Below are 19,876 nucleotides of genomic sequence, written 5' to 3' on the forward strand. Positions count from 1 at the left end.
AGGGTCTTTACCTAATTTCATAGATTTAATCACAACCGACTAATATCACTACACTAGTGAAAAACAAAGGCAAATGTTTATAGCATGAGTATCTTGCAAATTGGATTCACTTCCTAGTGAAAAACAAAATGGGCAAATTCCGAAAAATTTCACTAGTCCGCAAGCTTTTGTCATGGCTTTGTTTAACCTTTAATGATTCTGCTGGTCTTAATATTTATCTTGTTACGAGTGTTGGGATCTTTGAGGGGTGTTGAACTGCTGGTCTGATTGTCCACAAGGTGACAACTTGAGACTTTGGGATGCAGAACTGTTATGTATTTACCAATGGCCGAAAGAGTGACTAATAATAATTGCATGCATTCAAGTAAAACATCTCATATCCAGTGACTCATGGAGTAAACTTGTCATTTATTTAATATGCTTGTTCCTTATATGAGAAAAACGCTGGATATTTTTAGCTGTAAGGCATAATCAGTTTGTGCTCTTCTGTTCTTTCAATTGTGTATTATTGTTAGAAGGAAGTATCAATGTATCATGTTGTACACTAACATGTCCCTATCTTTTAGTTAGCATTCTTTTGATATGTTCATGATGTATGAGTGACCAATACCCCTACCCCTACCCCCTATTCCTGAAAAAAAATAAAAAGAATGGTTTTAAAACATTCATTTAAGGGTGTTAGTTTGCTATAAATAATAATAGTTAACTTATTATTGTCATTTCTCTATCAGTTGGAAAACTGTGTAAAGTTGCATTTCTGTTGAACATGTACAGGCTGCGAAAGAGGCAAGATATGACAAAGAAGCTGTGATGAAATTTTTTCGCATGGTCTGTATACTTGCTCTTTAATGCCTCCTTTAAGTTTGAATTTTTGTATGGGACCTATATTTACTTTTACAGACACCCCTTTTCTCAGTTGATCAGGAGGAGATATTTTTCAGATGGCTTACCTGCACCAAACCCATGGTCGTCTACACTTGTTCAAAGACCATTGCAGCGATCAAGTGAAAGTTTGAGTAATGAAGATCAACTATACAAGAGTACAGGGTACGATCTGCTCAAGACTACATTTTCATGAGTGTTGCATGAGAAGTTCCTTCTGCCTCAGATAAAGCTTGATTTTGTTTGATTATTACAAGTCAGGGAGGAACCGTAGTTTCTTCATCCTTGGCCAGATGAAATTACACTTCTATGCTAATTAGACCCCCCTTATTATTTGTTTTGTGGGGCTGGGGTTTTGCTGAGCTGGCCATTGGACTAAATGGCTGTCACATGCATGTCATGCATGCCAAGCATCACTCTTTGACAGCATATAAGTAACCATTTTTCTTATTTTTTAATAAATATATACATATACATAAAGGGCACCAAGGGGGTGTCACCAATATACAATCTAAGGACATCAACACAATAAACCAAAAACCCTTATAGATCTAATCTACTCAAAAGACTTGATAAAATCCAGAAATTGGTTTACAGATGGATCAACAATACCTAAAAACAAACTATACAAAAGGGACAAAAATATACTTTCCGACAAATAATCCACATCAAACACAAAGGCATTAACAACCATGCCTTTTTCTTCTCTTCCCCTGTCTGTGTCCTCTTCAAGATTGAATAAGGTCAACACATTCCTAGTGAACACCCACATCAACCCAAACACCTTAAGGTACCTCACAATGAGTGAGAAGATGAATACGACACCAATGATAGAAAGTTCTTAGTTGCATAACAAGGGGGCCGGAGAGCTGGGGCACATTGAAGACTGTAAGGTTGAGAGTGGCTAGGGGAACAAATATGTATATTATATAGATACTTGCTATTTGTAATACATGTTAAATGTCTACATTATACTACCACTTAACTATTAAACTTAATCATTGTAGATTCTTATTATAATCTTCACTACTCAATCAGAATCCAAACTAAAAGATCTATCAAAAACATCAACATCTTTCAATTTCTAAGGAAAGCCAAAATCTAAGATATTATTTACATATTTTATTTTGCATTGGTAGCTTTTCTTTTAATTATTTGAATTCATATGTTTTAGTAGTCCCATCTCAATTAGAGCCTTGATTCTGTCTCGACAGGAATGAGATTCTAACAAGATTCATGTTCTGAATTGCAGAACTGCAGTTCTAGAGAAGAAACTTCATCCTCGGTATGCGATTCATTCAAACAAGCAAAAAATTGCCACCATCTAATTAACTTATCAATAATAATGTTCTTTTCATGTGCCACCACCCAAGCAAAAGAGGCATCCTTGAATGGTGCCTTTGAAACCTAAATACCTTTCCATAGGAAGGATGAATTTATCTGTTTTATAGTACGATTTCACCTCAAAGTTTCTGGATCTTGACCTCTTCCATCTCAAATCTATGTGGGAAATTGCTTAAAGTCGAGAAGTCCATCAATTCCCACACCTTCGTCCCAATCATTCAACTCTCTTCAAAGGGCAATATTCCAAAAGACTTAACTACCTTGCTTCTCCCTTTCCTAGATTTGTTTCTACCCTTATAATTGGTTGAACATTCCAAATTTGGTAACTCTCCAATTGGTCCTGCCATTGACCCCCACTCTTCTAACCCCTATTATGAGCATTGCTACACCACCTAGTTTTAATAGCTTGAAACAGTTATGTAGCTTCCTTCTCAAAACCCTTGCAAGATACTAATGAAATATTTTAAATCCGTTCACACGCTTCAATACCCAATTTGATACCTCCAATTGGTCAAACACATCTCCCTCAAACTACTAATCCCTTGGCTAACCCCTTCTGGACCTAACATAGCGACAAGCTAAGAAGTATGGACACTCCTAAGAAGGTAGCATGTTCGTGTCAAAGACACTGTTTGACTCATGTCAAACATTTGCCCAATTGTTTCCTATTAATTATTAAATTTTTTAGACCCGGACATTCTTCAAACACTTAGGGGATACACGGGTCTATTGCTTCAACATATATGAAACATATTACAAACAAAATAACTTGAGATCCAATGATAAAAGAAAAACAATGTAGATTTATACTTGTTAATCCCACATCTTTGAAACTTTAGAAATTAGTGCTATGTTGATTTTTTTTTTTTTTATTTAAAAAATAAAAAAAAATATAAAAAATAATCTTTGAATGAAATATTCATATGTATGAGAAATAATAAATACATAAAACTATATATTTTACACGTGTCCTCCACATGTGTCATGCATTTTTTTGAAAATAGTCATGTCGGTGTATCCATGCTGTCTTGTGTGTTTGTGTCCATTCTTTTTAGGCGAGGTTCCAAAATCCCCTTAGATCCCACACTTTCTGCCACCTGCCACCAATTCCACCACAGGCCCTGTGATGTTCGAACCCAAATCATCCATTATTAACTCCAGCCAGAAGCCCCTTCTTGCATATGTGCCTCAACTATAGGTAAAACTGCCAGACAGCTCCCATGGCAGAACATCCCTTCACATTGCAAACGTAATGATGCCTAGCCACTTTACCTCCCTCAGCTTCAGGCCCTGTAGTTCAACTCACTGGAGGTGGGCAACTTTCTAGAAGAACTCCAAAATTTATCTTTTTTTTTATAGAAGAGAGCACCATTTTTTATGGTTGTGTCAACACCTCTGGCCATAATCCTTGATGTTTCCAGCCCAGACTCTGCCATTCCATTTTCATCCAATCCTTCTGATTCAATGCAATCTTGTCTTCTTTCATCGTATGAGCGATTGAGCTACAATACTCTTCTGTCTTTAAGTTTTTTGTTGCTGCTAACATGGCTGTAGGCAGGATTTTATCCCCCCTTCACACTTATCGTGGGCTGTTGAAATCCCATGCACATTACCTTTGGCAGTAGCATTGTTTAAATTTGAGGAGTGAACCCCTAGCCTTTATTGAGAGTCAACTACCAATGATGCCCACCTTCTCCCCTCAGGCCCCTGCATCCTTGTTTCATCACCATGGGAGCTCTTTCCTCTCCTTTGATAAACCTTAGTGGTTGATATCTGGTTGGGACACCGCTACTGCTTAAAGGACCTCAGTTTGGTCAACTTAAATTAGCTGGCCCTCGGGGTGCAAAAGGCCTCATACTGAGTCCACTTGACCCTTCACCACAAAAATAGTTGAATTGGGCTTTAACAAACCTGGGTCCTGAGCTGCCACCAACTCCAAATTTGTATCCGTCTCTGCTATTATAATCAGATCTAGACCCAGCAACCTACTTGCTTTTTCAACCCTATGACTAGCAACTAAACAGGATGTAAGTGCCCTTGGTTTGGGTTGCTCACAAATGATCGGGCATTCAGCTTAATGGTTATGACTTGCTCTGTCATGTTTATAAACCTATTCCTATACCCACAATCTAAAAAATACATTACAACAAAATCACGAAAGAAAATAAACTATTCATAGTCATCAATTATCTTTCTCTTCATAAATAACTATATTCATAAGTTGCAAGCAACAAACCACTGGTTTAATCCAATGGTTAGAGTGAAATCTTATAGATCCAATGATCATATTAGGTCATATTTATTATATGGCTGAGATTTAATTATAAATAAAGGTACAATAGTTAAAAGTTGCAGGTACAGCAACCATACAAAAAATCACTCTAGGATCACTTCAGGAAAAATCACTCTAAAGTATATCCTTGCTCATATATGTGTCCATGACATGGTTCCATACCTATGTCCAACTTTTGGATACCTATCCCTATATCCTAATATTTAGGTTTATGAAAGTCTTGTTAGGGATTTAAAGAGCCACGAACGCATAGAAATCACTAGGACCGCCCAATCGTTAGGGATAAATTCCAGAGTCCACACAATTAACGCTAGGGCCCAACATACATTGTTTGAAACTCATACCTGTTTAAAAACTTGAGCCCATAAGTGAAGAGGCCATCCAATGTATATTAAGATCCTAAGAAGCACGGACACTTCTAAGAAGATGATATATCTGTGTCGTGTTGTGTCGTGTCGTGTCGTGTCGGTGTTGGACATCGACACTCTTTGGACTCTCTTAGGACACGTGTCCGACACTCTTCAAAACGTGTTTTATTTTTTTAATTTTTTAAAGACTAGGACACTTTTTGGACACTTGGAAAACGCATGTGTCAATCGCTTAAACACACGTGTCTATCGATTAGACACAAGTAAAATTAATTATAAGTTTAAACAAACAACTTAAGATACAATAATAAAACAAAACCCATATAAATTTATAAGAATTAGTGTCATATTGTATTTTTTGTTATATTTGAATGATATATTTATATATATAAGATATAATAAATATATAAAATTATATATTTCATGCGTGTCCCCCACGTGTTGTGTTCTGTATTTTTTGACCCGTGCAGTGTCACATGTCGGTGTCCATGCTTCTTAGGTGACGCTTGAACCTTTTCTTTGCATAGAAACTAAGAAACACAGGCACAGACACAGACACATCATGACACAACAATAAAATAAATATTTTAATATAATTTTATTTGTTATGTAGATTAATATTATGTCTACAAACAACTAAAATTAACAAAAACTGACATTAATTCAATATTAAAAATAAAAATAAAAAATACCAATAAATTTAAATAATTAATAGATCATTCATAACAAAAATGATCAACATTGTCTTAATACTAAAAAGTTATTATCCAATGCATCATTAGTTAGTTCATTACAATTTAAGTGAAAAGTAATAAACATTCAACCTCCAACATCCATCATAAGCATCAAAGAAGAGGGGAAAAAACTAATTGTGTGCCCCTGTCATGTCCTCAGCGTGTCCTTCGAAAAAAAAAAAATTTAATTAAATAAAGAGACAGCGTGTCCACTGTGCTGTTGGTGTGTCCGACTCTACCATGACACCTGTCTTGGAGTGTCCATGTTTCATAGTCTTAGAAAATATACAATATAACCCTGATTAAAAGTATTGTTGGATTCAAGTTGGTATATGGCAACTGTGATGGGCATGGACGAAGCCTGCAACCCAGCTGTTGGTTTGCAAAATTTTGGTCTCATGAGAAGTAACTGAAGCTGAAAGAATAGCAAGTTTTGTGATACGGAATGGGCACCCAGCCAATTTTGGCATTACAATTTTATATTGCACGTTTTTAATATTTATGCTTTTTTATTATAATTAGGAGTTTAGTAATTGGCATCTTTTTTTATTAGTGATTAAGTTTCCAAATAATATTAGGATTAAATTTTCTATTTTGATTAGGCTTTTTAATGCAGCACGCTCAGGATTTGAAGCAATCTTATGCAGATTTTAGGGTTAGATTTAGTGAAATAATGTCGAGGGTTGTTTAGGGTTTGGTTGTGAAAGGTTTGGGCTTAAGGAGAAAGGAGATTGGTGGCAAAATAGAGACTGTTTATAGGTTATAAACAGTAATATGTGAACAATAACAGAACATAAAAGAAGAGGAAGAAAATTAAGAATCACTCCTAGAATCTCTTGAGAATCACACCTGGAGTCTGCATCATTATTGAATAAGAGGCAATACAAAGCTTTATATAGAACTAGTGGACTTACTTATCCAACTAGAACAAAAAAATAGAAACTACTAAAAAATTATGACTTCTAAAACTTATCTAATATCAAATAAAACTCATAAACATATTAAACTAATACCAAGACATATGGGCCATGACAACGACCTATTCTTGAGACTTGTTTCGGAAAATTTTCAAATTATAAAAATGCCCTTGACCCTAAAATGAATTAAACTCACATAAAACATAAATATAAACGAGGAACATCTCAAAAGTAATTTATTCTAGTTCCCAAGTGAGCCCGACATCATCCAACACATGCCAAATCAAAACTTGAGCCTTGGAAGCATATTTTCACGCTGTTTATAGATTTTACTATTATGCTGCCATTTGTCTCCATTAGTTTTAGGTTACAAATATTAGGGTTTTTCTTTTTATTATTCATCTTTGATTTAATGAGATATTGAGTAGGTTGTGTTGTGGCCTTTGAGATTAGAGTTGTGGCTTTTGTGCGTTTCCTACTCTTCTATTTCTTTTTCTCTACAATGTTCTACATCAATTTGGTATCAGAACATACCTCAATCCATCTCTATTTCAAAGCCTTTAAGAGCCCCTTGTCGGAACCCTAGCTTGGGAAACAACATCACACCCTTCCTTGCCACTGTGGCCATCGCAAGCCGAGATCCACCGTGATGATCTCAATCATACACAACACGGACATACTTGCTATCCATCTCCGACAACGTTGACTATCTCTCTCTCCCTTGCGATCTGTTCGCAACTTCTCCCTCTTCCTCTTATTAAGGCCAACCACCACCACAACCACCTTTGTCACATTCTTCGTCAACATGCCATTGTTTGGAGATAACCCTTTATTCGTGTCACTTTTTGCTCACCCATCATTGGGAACTTTGTTGACAGCCCATTGTCGTTGCAACCTTGGCATCACACTGTAACTCGGATTGTCAACCATCAATGGAGCTTCACCATCACACCATCTTCTCATTGTTGTTGTGAGAGGCCTCAACTGCAATGGTCATCTATAGGAGACAACTAGACTAGTAGACACTGTGTTGAGATAACCCAAGACCCGACCCAAACTCTAAAACCTTGATTCACCCAATCCTTACAACCCCTACTTGATCCATCAACGATCCATCAACCTCTACTTGAGATCTACCCAAATCACAGAGCTTTAACCCTATCCAAACCAAGCCGTATATACTTGGTCCAACAACTCACGAAATTAGGCTCAACCCACATTCAACCCAACTCCACACAACAACCGGTCCAACTCCACTAATCCAGAGGGGAAAAAAAATTCAAACCATGCTCAGTCCAACCACTAAACTATACCCATTGTATTTCAAGCCCTACCAGCCCACAATCAAAACTAAATTGAAATTGGCCCAGACCTAACCCAACCCAGTAACTAATATCAGTTCAAAAATATGAACATTTACCCAAACTATTTTTACTCTTGATTTGCTTTTGTTATCATCATGTTGACCTAAGAAGCACGGACACTTCTAAGAAGGTGACGTATCCGTGTCGTGTCCGTGTCGGACACCGACACTCTTTGGACGCTCTTAGGACACGTGTCCGACACTCTTCAAAACGTGTCCTATTTTTTAAATATTTTTAAAGACCCGGACACTCTATGGACACTTGGAGGACATACGTGTCAAATGTTTAAACACATGTGTCTATTGATTATAGATATGTAAAACTAATTATAAGTTTGAACAAAACAACTTAAGGTACAATAATAAAACAAAAACCATATAAATTTATAGGAAATAGTGCTATATTGCATTTTTTATTATCTTTGAATGATATATTCATATATATAACATATAATAAATATATAAAATTATATGCTTCATGCGTGTCCTCCACGTGTCGTGTCCTGCATTTTTTTAAAATTAACGTGTCGGCGTGTCCGTGTCGTATTCGTGTCGTGTCACGTGTCCGTGTCCATGCTTCTTAGATGTTGACCAATTTAGAGTTTGAGGTCATTATGTGTGGGTGACAAGTTTCAAGCAATTTATAGATCAAAATGAGCAAATTTTAGGTTGGTATGACCAAATGATAGAGCAGATGCATCAAATATAAACAATTTTGGATAAATTATTGGCTCATATTTTACGAGATACTTAAGAAAATCCTCAAAACATGAGAAAGTTGACTCTAAAGGTATTGAAATTCAAGAAGTTGTACTTAAAGGACAAGAAAATCCTATGTACAAAACAGTGAGAATAATATTAGTATATATATTATGTGAATATTGTTTCCTATTTAGGATTGGTTTAGGTTTATTCTTGTTTTCTATTTAGGATTAGTGTTCTATATCTATTAGAATTCTATATCAGTGATGTATTCGTTTAGGATTAGGATTTAGTGTTCTATATAAGTAATGTATTCTTTGTTCAGTAAAAACAATTAGATATACAGAAATTCTTCAGAATTCTTATATGGTATCAGAGCTGTGTTCGAAACCCTAATCTCTTATTTATGGTTCACGATCGATTGAAGCTCCTTGCTTCGTGGGTCGTATGGGTCTCTCTTGCCGAAGGACTCCCCTCTGACATGGTTCGCCTCTTCTTTCTGGTCAACCCATCTGTTCGACATGGTAGTTGTGCTTCGATTCCTCATCTGTTCGTGACTTCTTCTCTCTGACTCGCGGTTGTCTCTGATCCTGGTTTTTTCTAGTTCGGTGATTCGTCTTCTCTAGTTCGCGACTCGCATCACTCTTTGCTCGTCGCATCTGCTAGTTGCCTCGGTGCTTCTTGTTCTGAATCTGGTGGACCTGGGTGTTTTTCTTTGGCTGACCACTGTTCTCTTTTATTCTTGTTTGGACCAAACAAGTTTCTTGATATTACATAGTTGCCCCATCAACTTTCAATTTATTACGGTTCTTTATTGTTTTTTTGGGTCATTATGATGATGACGGGTTTAACTTTTGTAAAGCCCAAGAATGGGCTCCTTGTTTCAGATGAGTGTGCCTTCTGCCATCAGAGGGGCTATTAGAAGTATTATTGTCCCAAGACGGGATTGAGATGTCTGTCTGGCTCGTATTCTCAACAGTCTCAGATCCAGTTCTGCCCTTCTTCTTCGAGTATTTTTCAGGCTTCCACCTATTCTACTGCATCTGCTCCAACTCCTGATCTTGGCTTGGCTTCTTTGAGTGCTCAGATTAGTCAACTTCAGCATACACTGTCTACCTCCCGGCCATCTTCGTCTGCCTCCATTGTTTCCTCTCTTCATTCAGGTTTGCTTAGGTCTTCTTCAGGTATCTCTTCGTATGTCTGGTTTTTTGACTCTGGTATCTCTCATCATATAACTCTTCATCTCTCCTTACTTTAGAATTGTACTCCCCCTCCCTTTCCTATTACTGTCAATGCTGCTAATGGGTCTGGTATGTTAGTTATATCTGTTGGGTCTGTCTTACTGTCTGCTATGTCTGTAGCCTCTATTCCATCTGTCTTATATGTTTCTTAGTTATCTGTCAGTTTATTATCTATTAGTCAACTTGATGCCTTTGATTTTGATGTTATCTTTTCTTCTTCTATCTGTTCTGTGCAGGATCGGATGTCCAAGCAGCAAATTGGGATTAGTCGTAGAGTTGGAGACTTCTATGTGGTGGAGAGCTTGCATCTGCCTATAACTACCTCTCCAACTGCCTTTTCTTCTTTTCAGTTAGATTCTCTGTCAAATCCTTTTTATTTGTGCCATTCCAAATTAGGGCATTTGTTTGCTGACCGCTTATGGTCTTTAGCTCAGTCAGGTATATTGGGTAAAATTTCTCCTAGTCAACTTACCGAGTGTCAAGGGTGTAAACTTGCCAAAATGACAACCTTACCTTTCCGTAAAAGTACTTCTATATCTGCTACACTGTTTTCTTTAGTTCATACTGATGTCTGGGGCCGTTCTCCTGTTCTCACCAAAGGGAGTTCTGCATGCTATGTGTCATTTGTTGATAACTACACCCGTTACACTTGGATTTATCTTATGACACATAAGTCTGATTTCTATCAGATATACCATACCTTTCAGTCTATGATTACTACTTAGTTTGGGCCTACAATTAAAGTGTTACGGTCTGACTTGGATGGGGAATATTTTTAAAATGAGTTCTGTGAGTATTTGGCTAATTTGGGTACCATTCACCAAACTTCCTACAAAGATACACCTGCCCAAAATGGTCAAGCCGAGCATAAACACCGTCATCTCCTTGAGATAGCTAGGTCTCTTTTTCTCTCTGCCTCAATTCCGGCTCCATTCTGGGGAGAGGCAGTTCTTACTGCTGTTTTTTTTCTCAACTGCATGCCTACTCCCCTTCTTTCTGGTCAGTCTCCTTATGGGGCTTTGTTCTCCCAAATTCCTAACTACTTCCTTCTTCGTGTGTTTGGGTTTGCCTGTTTTGTCCTCCTTCCCTGTAAAAATAGGACCAAACTTAGTGCCCGGTCTGCCCTTTGTGTCTTTTTGGATTATAGTCCTATTCAGAAAGGCTATCGATGTTACGACCCTGTTTCCCATTGTCTTTATGTCTCTCGTCATGTTTCTTTTCTCGAACGTCTACCTTACTTTCAGCTTCCTACTCTCACCGCGCCAGTTTCCAAAGAGAAGTTGGTTTATATTGATCCATTTCCTTCTGAGGTCCCGTCTGACGATTACATCTCCACAGTTCCTCCTGAATTTGTTCCATCTTCTCCTCCTGCTTCACCTCTGGCTACTATTCCTCCTTCGGTGTGTTCTCTTCCTCCGTTGTTAGTTTATTCTCATCGCAAGGCTCCTTCTCCACCGGTTGTCTCTGCCTCTGCTACTGATCCTTTTGCTTCTGATGATTCTGATCCTACTGTACACCGATATCTTACTCGAACACGTTATCCTCCAAATAGGTTGGGTTGGTTTAATACATGTTTTTCTACTTCCTATTATACTTTTTTGTCTGTTATTCACTCTTTTTCAGAACCTTAATCTTACAAGCAAGCCTGTCAGGATCCTCATTGGGTTCAAGCTATGGAAGATGAGTTGTCTGCTCGATAGAAAATTAGTACTTGGGAGTTTGTTCCTTTGCCTGTTGGTAAGAATCTAGTTGGTTGCAAATGAGTTTACAAAGTCAAGACTCATTCTAATGGTTTTCTTGAGCGCTACAAAGCTCGTCTGGTTGCCAAAGGTTTCTCACAGGAGTATGGTATTGATTATGAGGAGACCTTTGCTCCTGTTGCCAAGATGACTACTGTCCGTACTTTGATCTCTGTCGCTGCTGTTCGTGCTTGGCCTTTTTATCAGATGGATGTTAAGAATGCTTTTCTTAACGGTCATATTACTAAGAAGGTTTACATGCGTCCTCCTCCTGGCCCTCACCATTCCTCTGGACAGGTTTGTCGCCTTCGGCGTGCTCTGTATGGTCTAAAGCAGTCTCCTCATGCTTGGTATGATCGCTTTTAGACTGCTGTTACTGAGCTTGGGTTTCATCTTTGTGCCTAGGACTCTGCTTTATTTCTTCTCCATACCTTTGCTGGATTTGTTGCGTTATTACTGCATGTGGATGATATGATCATCACTGGTTCTGACTCTTCTGCTATATCTGAGGTCAAGCAGTATCTTTTTCGCACTTTTGAAATTAAGGATCTGGGCCCATTGCGGTATGTTCTTGGTATTGAGGTAGCTTCTTCTTCCAAGGGCTACTTTCTCTCTCAGGCCAAGTATGCTAATGAGGTTATTCATCGTGCCGGTCTTACTGACACTAAGATTTCTGATACCCCTATTGAGCTTAATGTAAAGCTCAACACTACTAATGGGGTTCTTTTGGATGATCCTACTCTATATCACGAGCTCGTGGGTTGCTTAGTCTATTTGACAGTTACTCGTCTTGATCTTGCTTATGTTGTTCATGCGGTTAGCCAGTTTGTCTCTGCTCCTCGCTCCACACATTGGGCTGCCTTGGTTTAGATTCTTTGCTATCTCTAAGATGCTATCTTTCAGGGTTTACTATTGTCCTCTACTTCTTCTCTGAATTTGGTGGCCTATGCTGATTCTGATTAGGCTGGTGATGTTACTGATCGCAAGTCCACGTCTGGTTTCTGTATATTTCTTGGCAATTCCTTGATCTCTTGGAAAAGCAAGAAACAAACTGTTGTTGCTCGCTCTACTGTCAAAGCTGAATATCGTGCTACGGCTCATGCTACCGTTAAGTTGTCTGGCTTCGTTGTCTTCTTTCTAACGTGGGCGTCTCTCAGTCTTCTCTGACTTCCCTCTATTGTGACAACCGCAGTGCTATTTAGATTGCACATAACACTGTCTTTCATGAGCGGACCAAGCACATTGAGATTGTTTGTCACTTTATTCGCTAGCATCTTCAGTTTGACTCTATCTCACTTTCTTTCGTCTCTTCAGCTCTGTAGCTTGCTGTCTTCTCTACCAAGACTCACACCACTGTTCAGTTTCAATTTCTTCTTGGCAAACTATCAATGTTTTCTGCCCAAACACCTTGAGTTTGAACGGGGGTGTGAAAATAATATTAGTATATATATTATGTGAATATTGTTTCTTATTTAGGATTGATTTAGGTTTATTCTTATTGTTTCCTATTTAGGATTGCTTTAGGTTTATTCTTGTTTCCTATTTAGGATTTGTGTTCTATATCTATTAGAATTCTATATCAGTGATGTATTTGTTTCGAATTAGGATTTAGTGTTCTATATAAGTGATGTATTCTTTGTTCAGTAAAAACAATTGAATATATAGAAATTCTTCAGAATTCTTACAAAAACAAGTTCACCAAAATCAGAGCATTCTATTGACTTGCCACCTACCGATTTACTTGATCAAGTTAGACATGGTTGACTTTATTGATGTTGAAGATTTTATTTGTGTTCAACCGACATTGGGTGGATCTCGTTAAAAGCCTGACCACAGGGAATGGTTGAAACGAGAAGAAAATAAAACAATGGGCCTACTCTAAGTTGATTTGTTAGCATGGACGAGTTTTTAGTATTTAAACAAAAACTCGATGACAAGTTCTTTTTCTCAGAAGGGCGGGCCTAGTGTAGCAATAAAGCTACCCCTTAGTGTCCAAGTGGTCATGGGCTTGAATCGCGGAAATAGCCCCTCCATTTGCAGGGGTAAGGCTGAGTGCATTAACCTTTCCCCAGACCCTGCTTAAGCGGGAGCTTCATGCACTGGGTGCGCCTTTTTTTTTTTAATGGAGAATGGTGTGGAACGAGCATGAACCAATTTTGACATTATAATTTTATTGTTTTATATTTTTTAAAATTTTATTTTATTTATTTTAATTATAATTATGAGTTTAATATTCGATTTCTTATTTGATTAAGGGTTTAGTTTTCAAATAATATTAGGATTTAGTTTCCTATTTTAATTGAGGATTTTAGCGTATAAATATTAATGTTTTGCTTTGTATTATTCAACTTCGATTTAATGAGATATTGAGTAGGCTGTGGGCTTGTGGCCTGTGAGATTAAAGTTGTGGCTCTTACATTTTTCGTCCCCGTCTTCTTCTCTTTCTCTCTTCTGCAGTGTTTTTTATCGTTTTGCATTCTGTCCTTTGATCTCCATATACACACCCATACTTGCACTTGTTCTGTCTGCTACTGAGAAGACAGGAAAATAAATAGAATTTGTGAAATCATAGTGTGTGTAATACTGCTACTATTTGTAAGATTCCAAATTTTCTTTTCTTTGCCTACATTCTCTTGGATTGGGAAGGTTGCTTATTGATGTTACTAATCATTTCATGATGGGCTAGTATGAATATCCCCTCTGATTATTGTCAGGTTATGATTAAGAAATTCCTAAATATAGTGTGACCTACACATTATTCGGGGGAGGGTGGAGGACACAACCATTATGGCTGTGGATTTAGTATTTTCCTAGAGTCACCATGAAGGTAGTTGATTCTCTCTTAATAAACTTAGGTGCAAATTCATTTTCTTTTCCTTTTCCTTTTCCTTTTTTTGCTTGTTGAAGTTGAGTTGTAATATGTGAATTGACTTACTAGTAAAAAAATCATGTTTAAAAGGTGAACGTAAATGTGAGAAAATAGTATGGATGGATATTCTCGGAAGCTTTTAGGCTCTTCAATGATTTTGTGACCGAAGTGTTATCAAAGAAAGCCAAGTACCAAGTGTATGATATGTTCTCATCAAAACAAAAACAAAAAAAGAGCAACAAGAATCTCTAATATTGGGGTTAGTTAGAGTGGTTGTCAGGAATATTGATTCGCGGAAGAGGGTTGGGGTTTTCTCCTTTGTTGAATTGGGAACATATTGGCTTATCTCACTGATACAGGTCTATGTTTCGATGGGCATTTGATGTGGGTGTTTGTCTGCGCATTTGCAGAAACACAAACTACTAACAAGATTTTGAACAATAGTTTGTAAGAACTAGTGCAAACGCAAGTCATTGTATATCTATTGTGTCTCCTTTGTTTGCTAATCTAATGTCATTCTTGTTTCCAACCTCGTCTGTTACTGACTTTTTCTGTTATTTGCAGTTCGATTGGAGACCCATACAAGTACAACATTCTCCCTCCCCTTCCAGCTCAACACAATCTGACGCCACCTCCCACTCTTTATCCTCAGCAGCCAATGTCAACTCCTGACAACAACTATAACACCATTCCAAGATTTGCCTTGTCAAGCTCCCACGATATCAGCAGCAGCAGCAGCGCCAGATCAAAGCGCACTGATATTAATGTCTGAGGCTGAGGCTGAGGCGGATGATTTCAATCTTTGCTTATTGCTGCTAAAAAGAACAAAGAGGGAGCACATTACTGGCCATGTAAAATCCCTATCTTTTTGTTTGCACTTGTGATATTGGTCGATTCATTCTTTGATTCATTGGGAGGCCTCTTTGTTTATGTGCATCTTGTATTTGAAATTTATAATGGTTTGTTGTTCTACATCCAGCTATTCTTTTTCCATGATACTTCACACCATTCTCTTTTTTTCTATGAGATAAAATTGTGAAAATGTAAAAACCATTCCATTGGGAATTAGATGGGTGTATTGAATTGCGGCTTTATCACATCAGTAATGCAATCTTATTTGTATGATTAATTTTTCAAATTATTTGGGTGCCATGGAACGCTTTTGATTCTAGTAGACCTGACTACTTAACATTAAAAAAATTGAAACTACATAACCCTTGAAGAGTACCAACATATTGAGCTGAACCTAGTTGAATCCATTTAGTTATGGTGAAAGATTTAAGGCAATCTTTGTATTTGGTTAGCTGATCGAGTGTTTCGATATCCATGCCAAATCCCATTTTAATTAACGAGTTTTAAAAATGTGTTTACAGAATGAGATAATTTCAAATGAATTATTAATATGTTAAATATGAGTTGAGTTTGATAATTGGTTTCTCATAATGTATATAAGGTTACTCAATTATAGATGAGTAATCTGATATGAACAATCTGTCAACTTGTATTGAAATGATTTTTGTTTTTTTGGGAATGCTACAATCATAAGAGATGCAACAAATTGATAGCACTTGAAACTTGGAAGCCCACACAAATAATAGTTAGATGCTTTGTAGAGCAATCCATCTGTCTCTCCCAATCCAATTCCCTTCCTCTCCTTTGCCCCGTCGGCTCTCCCTCACAATCGACATCCCTTTGTCTTTCGCCATCCCACCCTAGCCACAACCTCCCTGCTGCCACTGCCTCGGTACTCCTCATCTCTATTGGGATTTTTCAAAATAAAAATGGGTTTCTTTTTAAGTAGTTTTCAAAATCGTCCTTGTTCCTAGAAAGCTCCTTTAAACCATATTGCAAATATGAGTGAAATATGAACACTTCATAAAGCTCCACATGAAATATTTCCTTTAATAAATAATTGCAGAGAAGGATGTTAGTGTGTATACACATGTACCGTAAGATAGGATGGGGCACCATCCGCACACATGGCATGGGGTATGTGTGGTGCTTTGAAGGTGCGTTTTGCTTATACGTATTTCCTAGTTCTTTTTCTTTCATTTCTATGAAAGTATTCTGATCTATCTTCATTGGTGCAAACGCAAACTCAAAATGTTTTCATCAAGCTATTTTTATCAAAAGTACAGTGTATCGTGATCCCAAAACATGAGTCCAGTAATAAGTTATTCATACTTGGTTTGATAGTTTAACGAGTTTAAAATTGTGTTCAATCTTGACTTTATTTATATAATGAAGAACTTCTAACCAGCCAAACCCCAGTCAAACTTAAATAGTTTGATTTTTTTATAATGCATATAAGCTTATTGAGCCTAGAAGTAGATTGTTCAGCATGACTGAAAAACTTAATGAGTTTAAAATTATGTTCAAACTTGACTTATTTACCTAATGAGTCTATCTCAAATGAGCTTTTTTAATGAGTTAAATATGAGTCGAATTTGAGTAGTTTGATTCATTTAACAATACTACTGCCACTGCTACATCACCGACACCCTTTCACAACAAATGCTCTCAACAACTTTCACTGCACAATAAATCATTTTTTTTTTCAATTTCTGATCAATGGTGCTTACTTGCCATATTGTAAGAGAGTGTATGATATCTTTCATTTTTGTTTTAAACTGCGTTATATTATAAAGAGTCTATGCATGCATGTGAGTTTGTGTGTTACACAGTCTTCTTTTATTTTTTTAATCAATTTGTGTTCCTAAAAATTTAATTTGTGTTTGTTTATGATTATTGTTTGATTTTAAAGAAAGTAGGAAAAATTTAACATAATCACTTGATTAAATTATATTTGAAGGGGGGAGGGGGGAATTTTTTTGTTCCAAAATCTCTTTATATCTTTATCCCAACTATTAAACCATGTAAGAATGTCAAGACACATTAATATCAAGACATGTTACCACTGGTGGAGCAGAGGTTTTAATAACTAGGCTAGCCAATATATGGATAAAGATACTTTGGCTTGGCTATATTTCCACTGAACATCCCATCCCACAAAGTGCTTTTCTATGACTGAACAAAATCCTTAAAATTAGTGTGTAATTATAAACCAAGAGAATCCTCCATCCCCAAATCCCTAGAGATATTAAAGCTGAGTATAAACCATGTCTAGAAACCATAAGATACTATCAGAAGCGGCCTAATCATTAGGCCACTCAAGTTGCCGCATGAGGTTTACAAGAAAATTTCAAAAAAAAAAGTTATACGGAAAACCCTAACTTTTCAAAGACTTAGTTAGATAAGGTCTCATTTTGACCTCTAAGAATCTTGAGCCGCTATTGGAGACTACAATTCCTTTCTGAGTGAAGAAACATAATATAAACTCACGACACGTTTCACGATTAACTGAAAAACCAAAAATACTAGTATGAAATTATGAAACTTTTTCTACCACCTCCTACTCATTTTTGTCACCTACATATATAAATCTATTTATGAGGACATGTACTATATATCTTTTCAAAAACTGGCAATCTGTGCATTTTCCTTGGACCGTAAAGGGCATCATTTATGTGTTCATCGACAAAATTCTTCAACTTTTCTTGCATTGCATTAGACCAATTGGCCTCTGCAGCCAAAGAGGGTGGAAGGGGTATTATCCCATCCATGACTGGCGACCAAGTTTCGTGGCTGCTGTTTTTTGGCTGAGTATCGGTTGTTGTTAGTTTCGTTGGAACGAAGACCGAGCTAGTTTTACTCAGGCTATTGCAGTTATTGGTGTTGCAATTGCTGTTCCTGCCTTTGCTTTGCTGCTTTTCTGTTGCCATTGTTGTCATGCCCTTCTGTGGTGTGAACATACATCCCTTGACCAAGCAAATCTATTCATCCCAAAAAAAAAAACAAAGAGAATGAAACATAACACTTCATAGAAATGCATGATTTTCCAGTTGAAACAAACAACATAAGTGGGAGAAGTTATTCATTAATAATGAATAATTATTGGTCTATGTAGTGGTAGTCATTAATTTTTTGTTGGTGTTTCAGTTCTTTCTATTTATTTTATAAGGTTACAATAAAATATTAAAGAAATTTAAAATGAATGATTTATAATTATTAATTGATGTGTCAATTTAAAAATTTTCTTCAATTATATTTTAATTAAAAATAAAGATTTGTTTGTAATGATTTTTTACATTCATTATGTTTAAAATGAAGATCTCTAAAATATATATGTAAAGTGTCAATAATTAGTAATAAATGTGCGTTGGAGCCTTGAATGGGAAGTCTTTAACAAATTTCTTATACGAATACAAAAATTGATTATAAAATCGCATATAATCAGTTTTGTATTCCTCAAAAATTGTAATTAAAATTTCAGTCATAATTCATCATTTTTATTATTTAGTGTCATAACAAAAACACCACAAATTCATTAGTCACGATTGATAATTTCATTCATAACATGTCACAAATTAGATCTTGTTTAGGTGGAAGGAACTAGAGGGTCTGTTATTGTGGTTGGAATCTCTCTAACTCCTTTTGGGGTCTTGGGATTGCACATGATTAGTCTTGCTTTGGGTGCCAAGCTAGTTGGGATGCTTAGCTAAGATAATGATGTACTTTCCTCCCAAACTTTTGTATCTTTTTCTCTCTTTTATCTAATATAATATTTCTTGCTTGCCACTCAAAAAAAACAAAAACAAAAACAAAGCACCACAAAAATTTATAATCAAAGCCACTTCAATTTAGAACAAAATACTAAAGATTTCAACTTAGGTCACTTCTGATACATAATCAAACACTAGAAAGTTTTGAAAACCTAATAAAAGAAAAAAGTGTTCATAATCAATCACCACAAAACATCATAACTAAACACTAACATGAATCATATAACATTTATATGATGGTCTAATTTAATAATTATTGATCTAAACAGTAAATTTGCATGCATGCATAAATTGGAGACCCATAAAAAAGAAAGAAAATAACAAAGAGAGAAGAGAACCTGGTTTAGTGGTAGGGTAGAAGAGCAGTCATTTACAGGACGTTTTGGTTTTTTACCTCAGAAAAAAAAAACAACACCACTAGGGAGGGAGAGAGAGGGATTATGGAGGGTTTCTATTCTATATAGAGAAAAAAAAACAAAACAAAACAAAACAAATCAAATCAAATCAAAGATTTGCATCTTAAAACTTGCCTTTCCAAGTTCAATCAAGACTTTCTATACATAGATATAGGAATATAAATAGTATTATTTATATAGCAGAGATAGGATAGAGAGAAACCATAATTAAGGGAACTATTATGGAAACTTTTAAGACTCTGATTTCGACTTTTTGGGTATAGAAATGAAAATATATATTTTCCTCACTTTAATGGAATGAAGAGAGATATCATATTTTTTAATAACAGTGATATTAATAAATAAAAAATAATTACAAATACATGGTAAATATTATAAATATATAA

General features: G+C 36.3%; 1 protein-coding gene across 7 annotated transcripts in view; it reads left to right on the forward strand.

Moving 5' to 3' along the window:
• The window catches only part of LOC114322005 (Ras-related small GTP-binding family protein), a 28,751-nt gene extending 13,161 nt beyond the window's left edge, over positions 1–15,590 (forward strand). Inside the window, exons 7-11 of one of the 7 annotated variants that reach the window (XR_014339957.1) lie at positions 775–828; positions 917–1,047; positions 2,135–2,167; positions 10,081–14,410; positions 15,017–15,590. Coding sequence is in view for 5 of the 7 variants with exons in the window: in XM_082887064.1 (XP_082743190.1) it covers positions 775–828; positions 917–1,047; positions 2,135–2,167; positions 15,017–15,224 (426 nt within the window). In the remaining 2 variants the exon portion in view is untranslated. Of the gene's footprint in view, positions 1–774; positions 829–916; positions 1,113–2,134; positions 2,168–10,080; positions 14,411–15,014 lie in introns of all 7 variants that reach the window. The other 6 variants (XM_082887073.1, XR_014339958.1, XM_082887064.1 and 3 more) reach the window with 6 other exon arrangements.
• The last annotated feature ends 4,286 nt before the right edge of the window (positions 15,591–19,876 follow it).

Source organism: Camellia sinensis, chromosome 1, assembly GCF_055761805.1.
Source record: "Camellia sinensis isolate YWXY chromosome 1, ASM5576180v1, whole genome shotgun sequence".
Classification (NCBI taxonomy): Eukaryota; Viridiplantae; Streptophyta; class Magnoliopsida; order Ericales; family Theaceae; genus Camellia; species Camellia sinensis.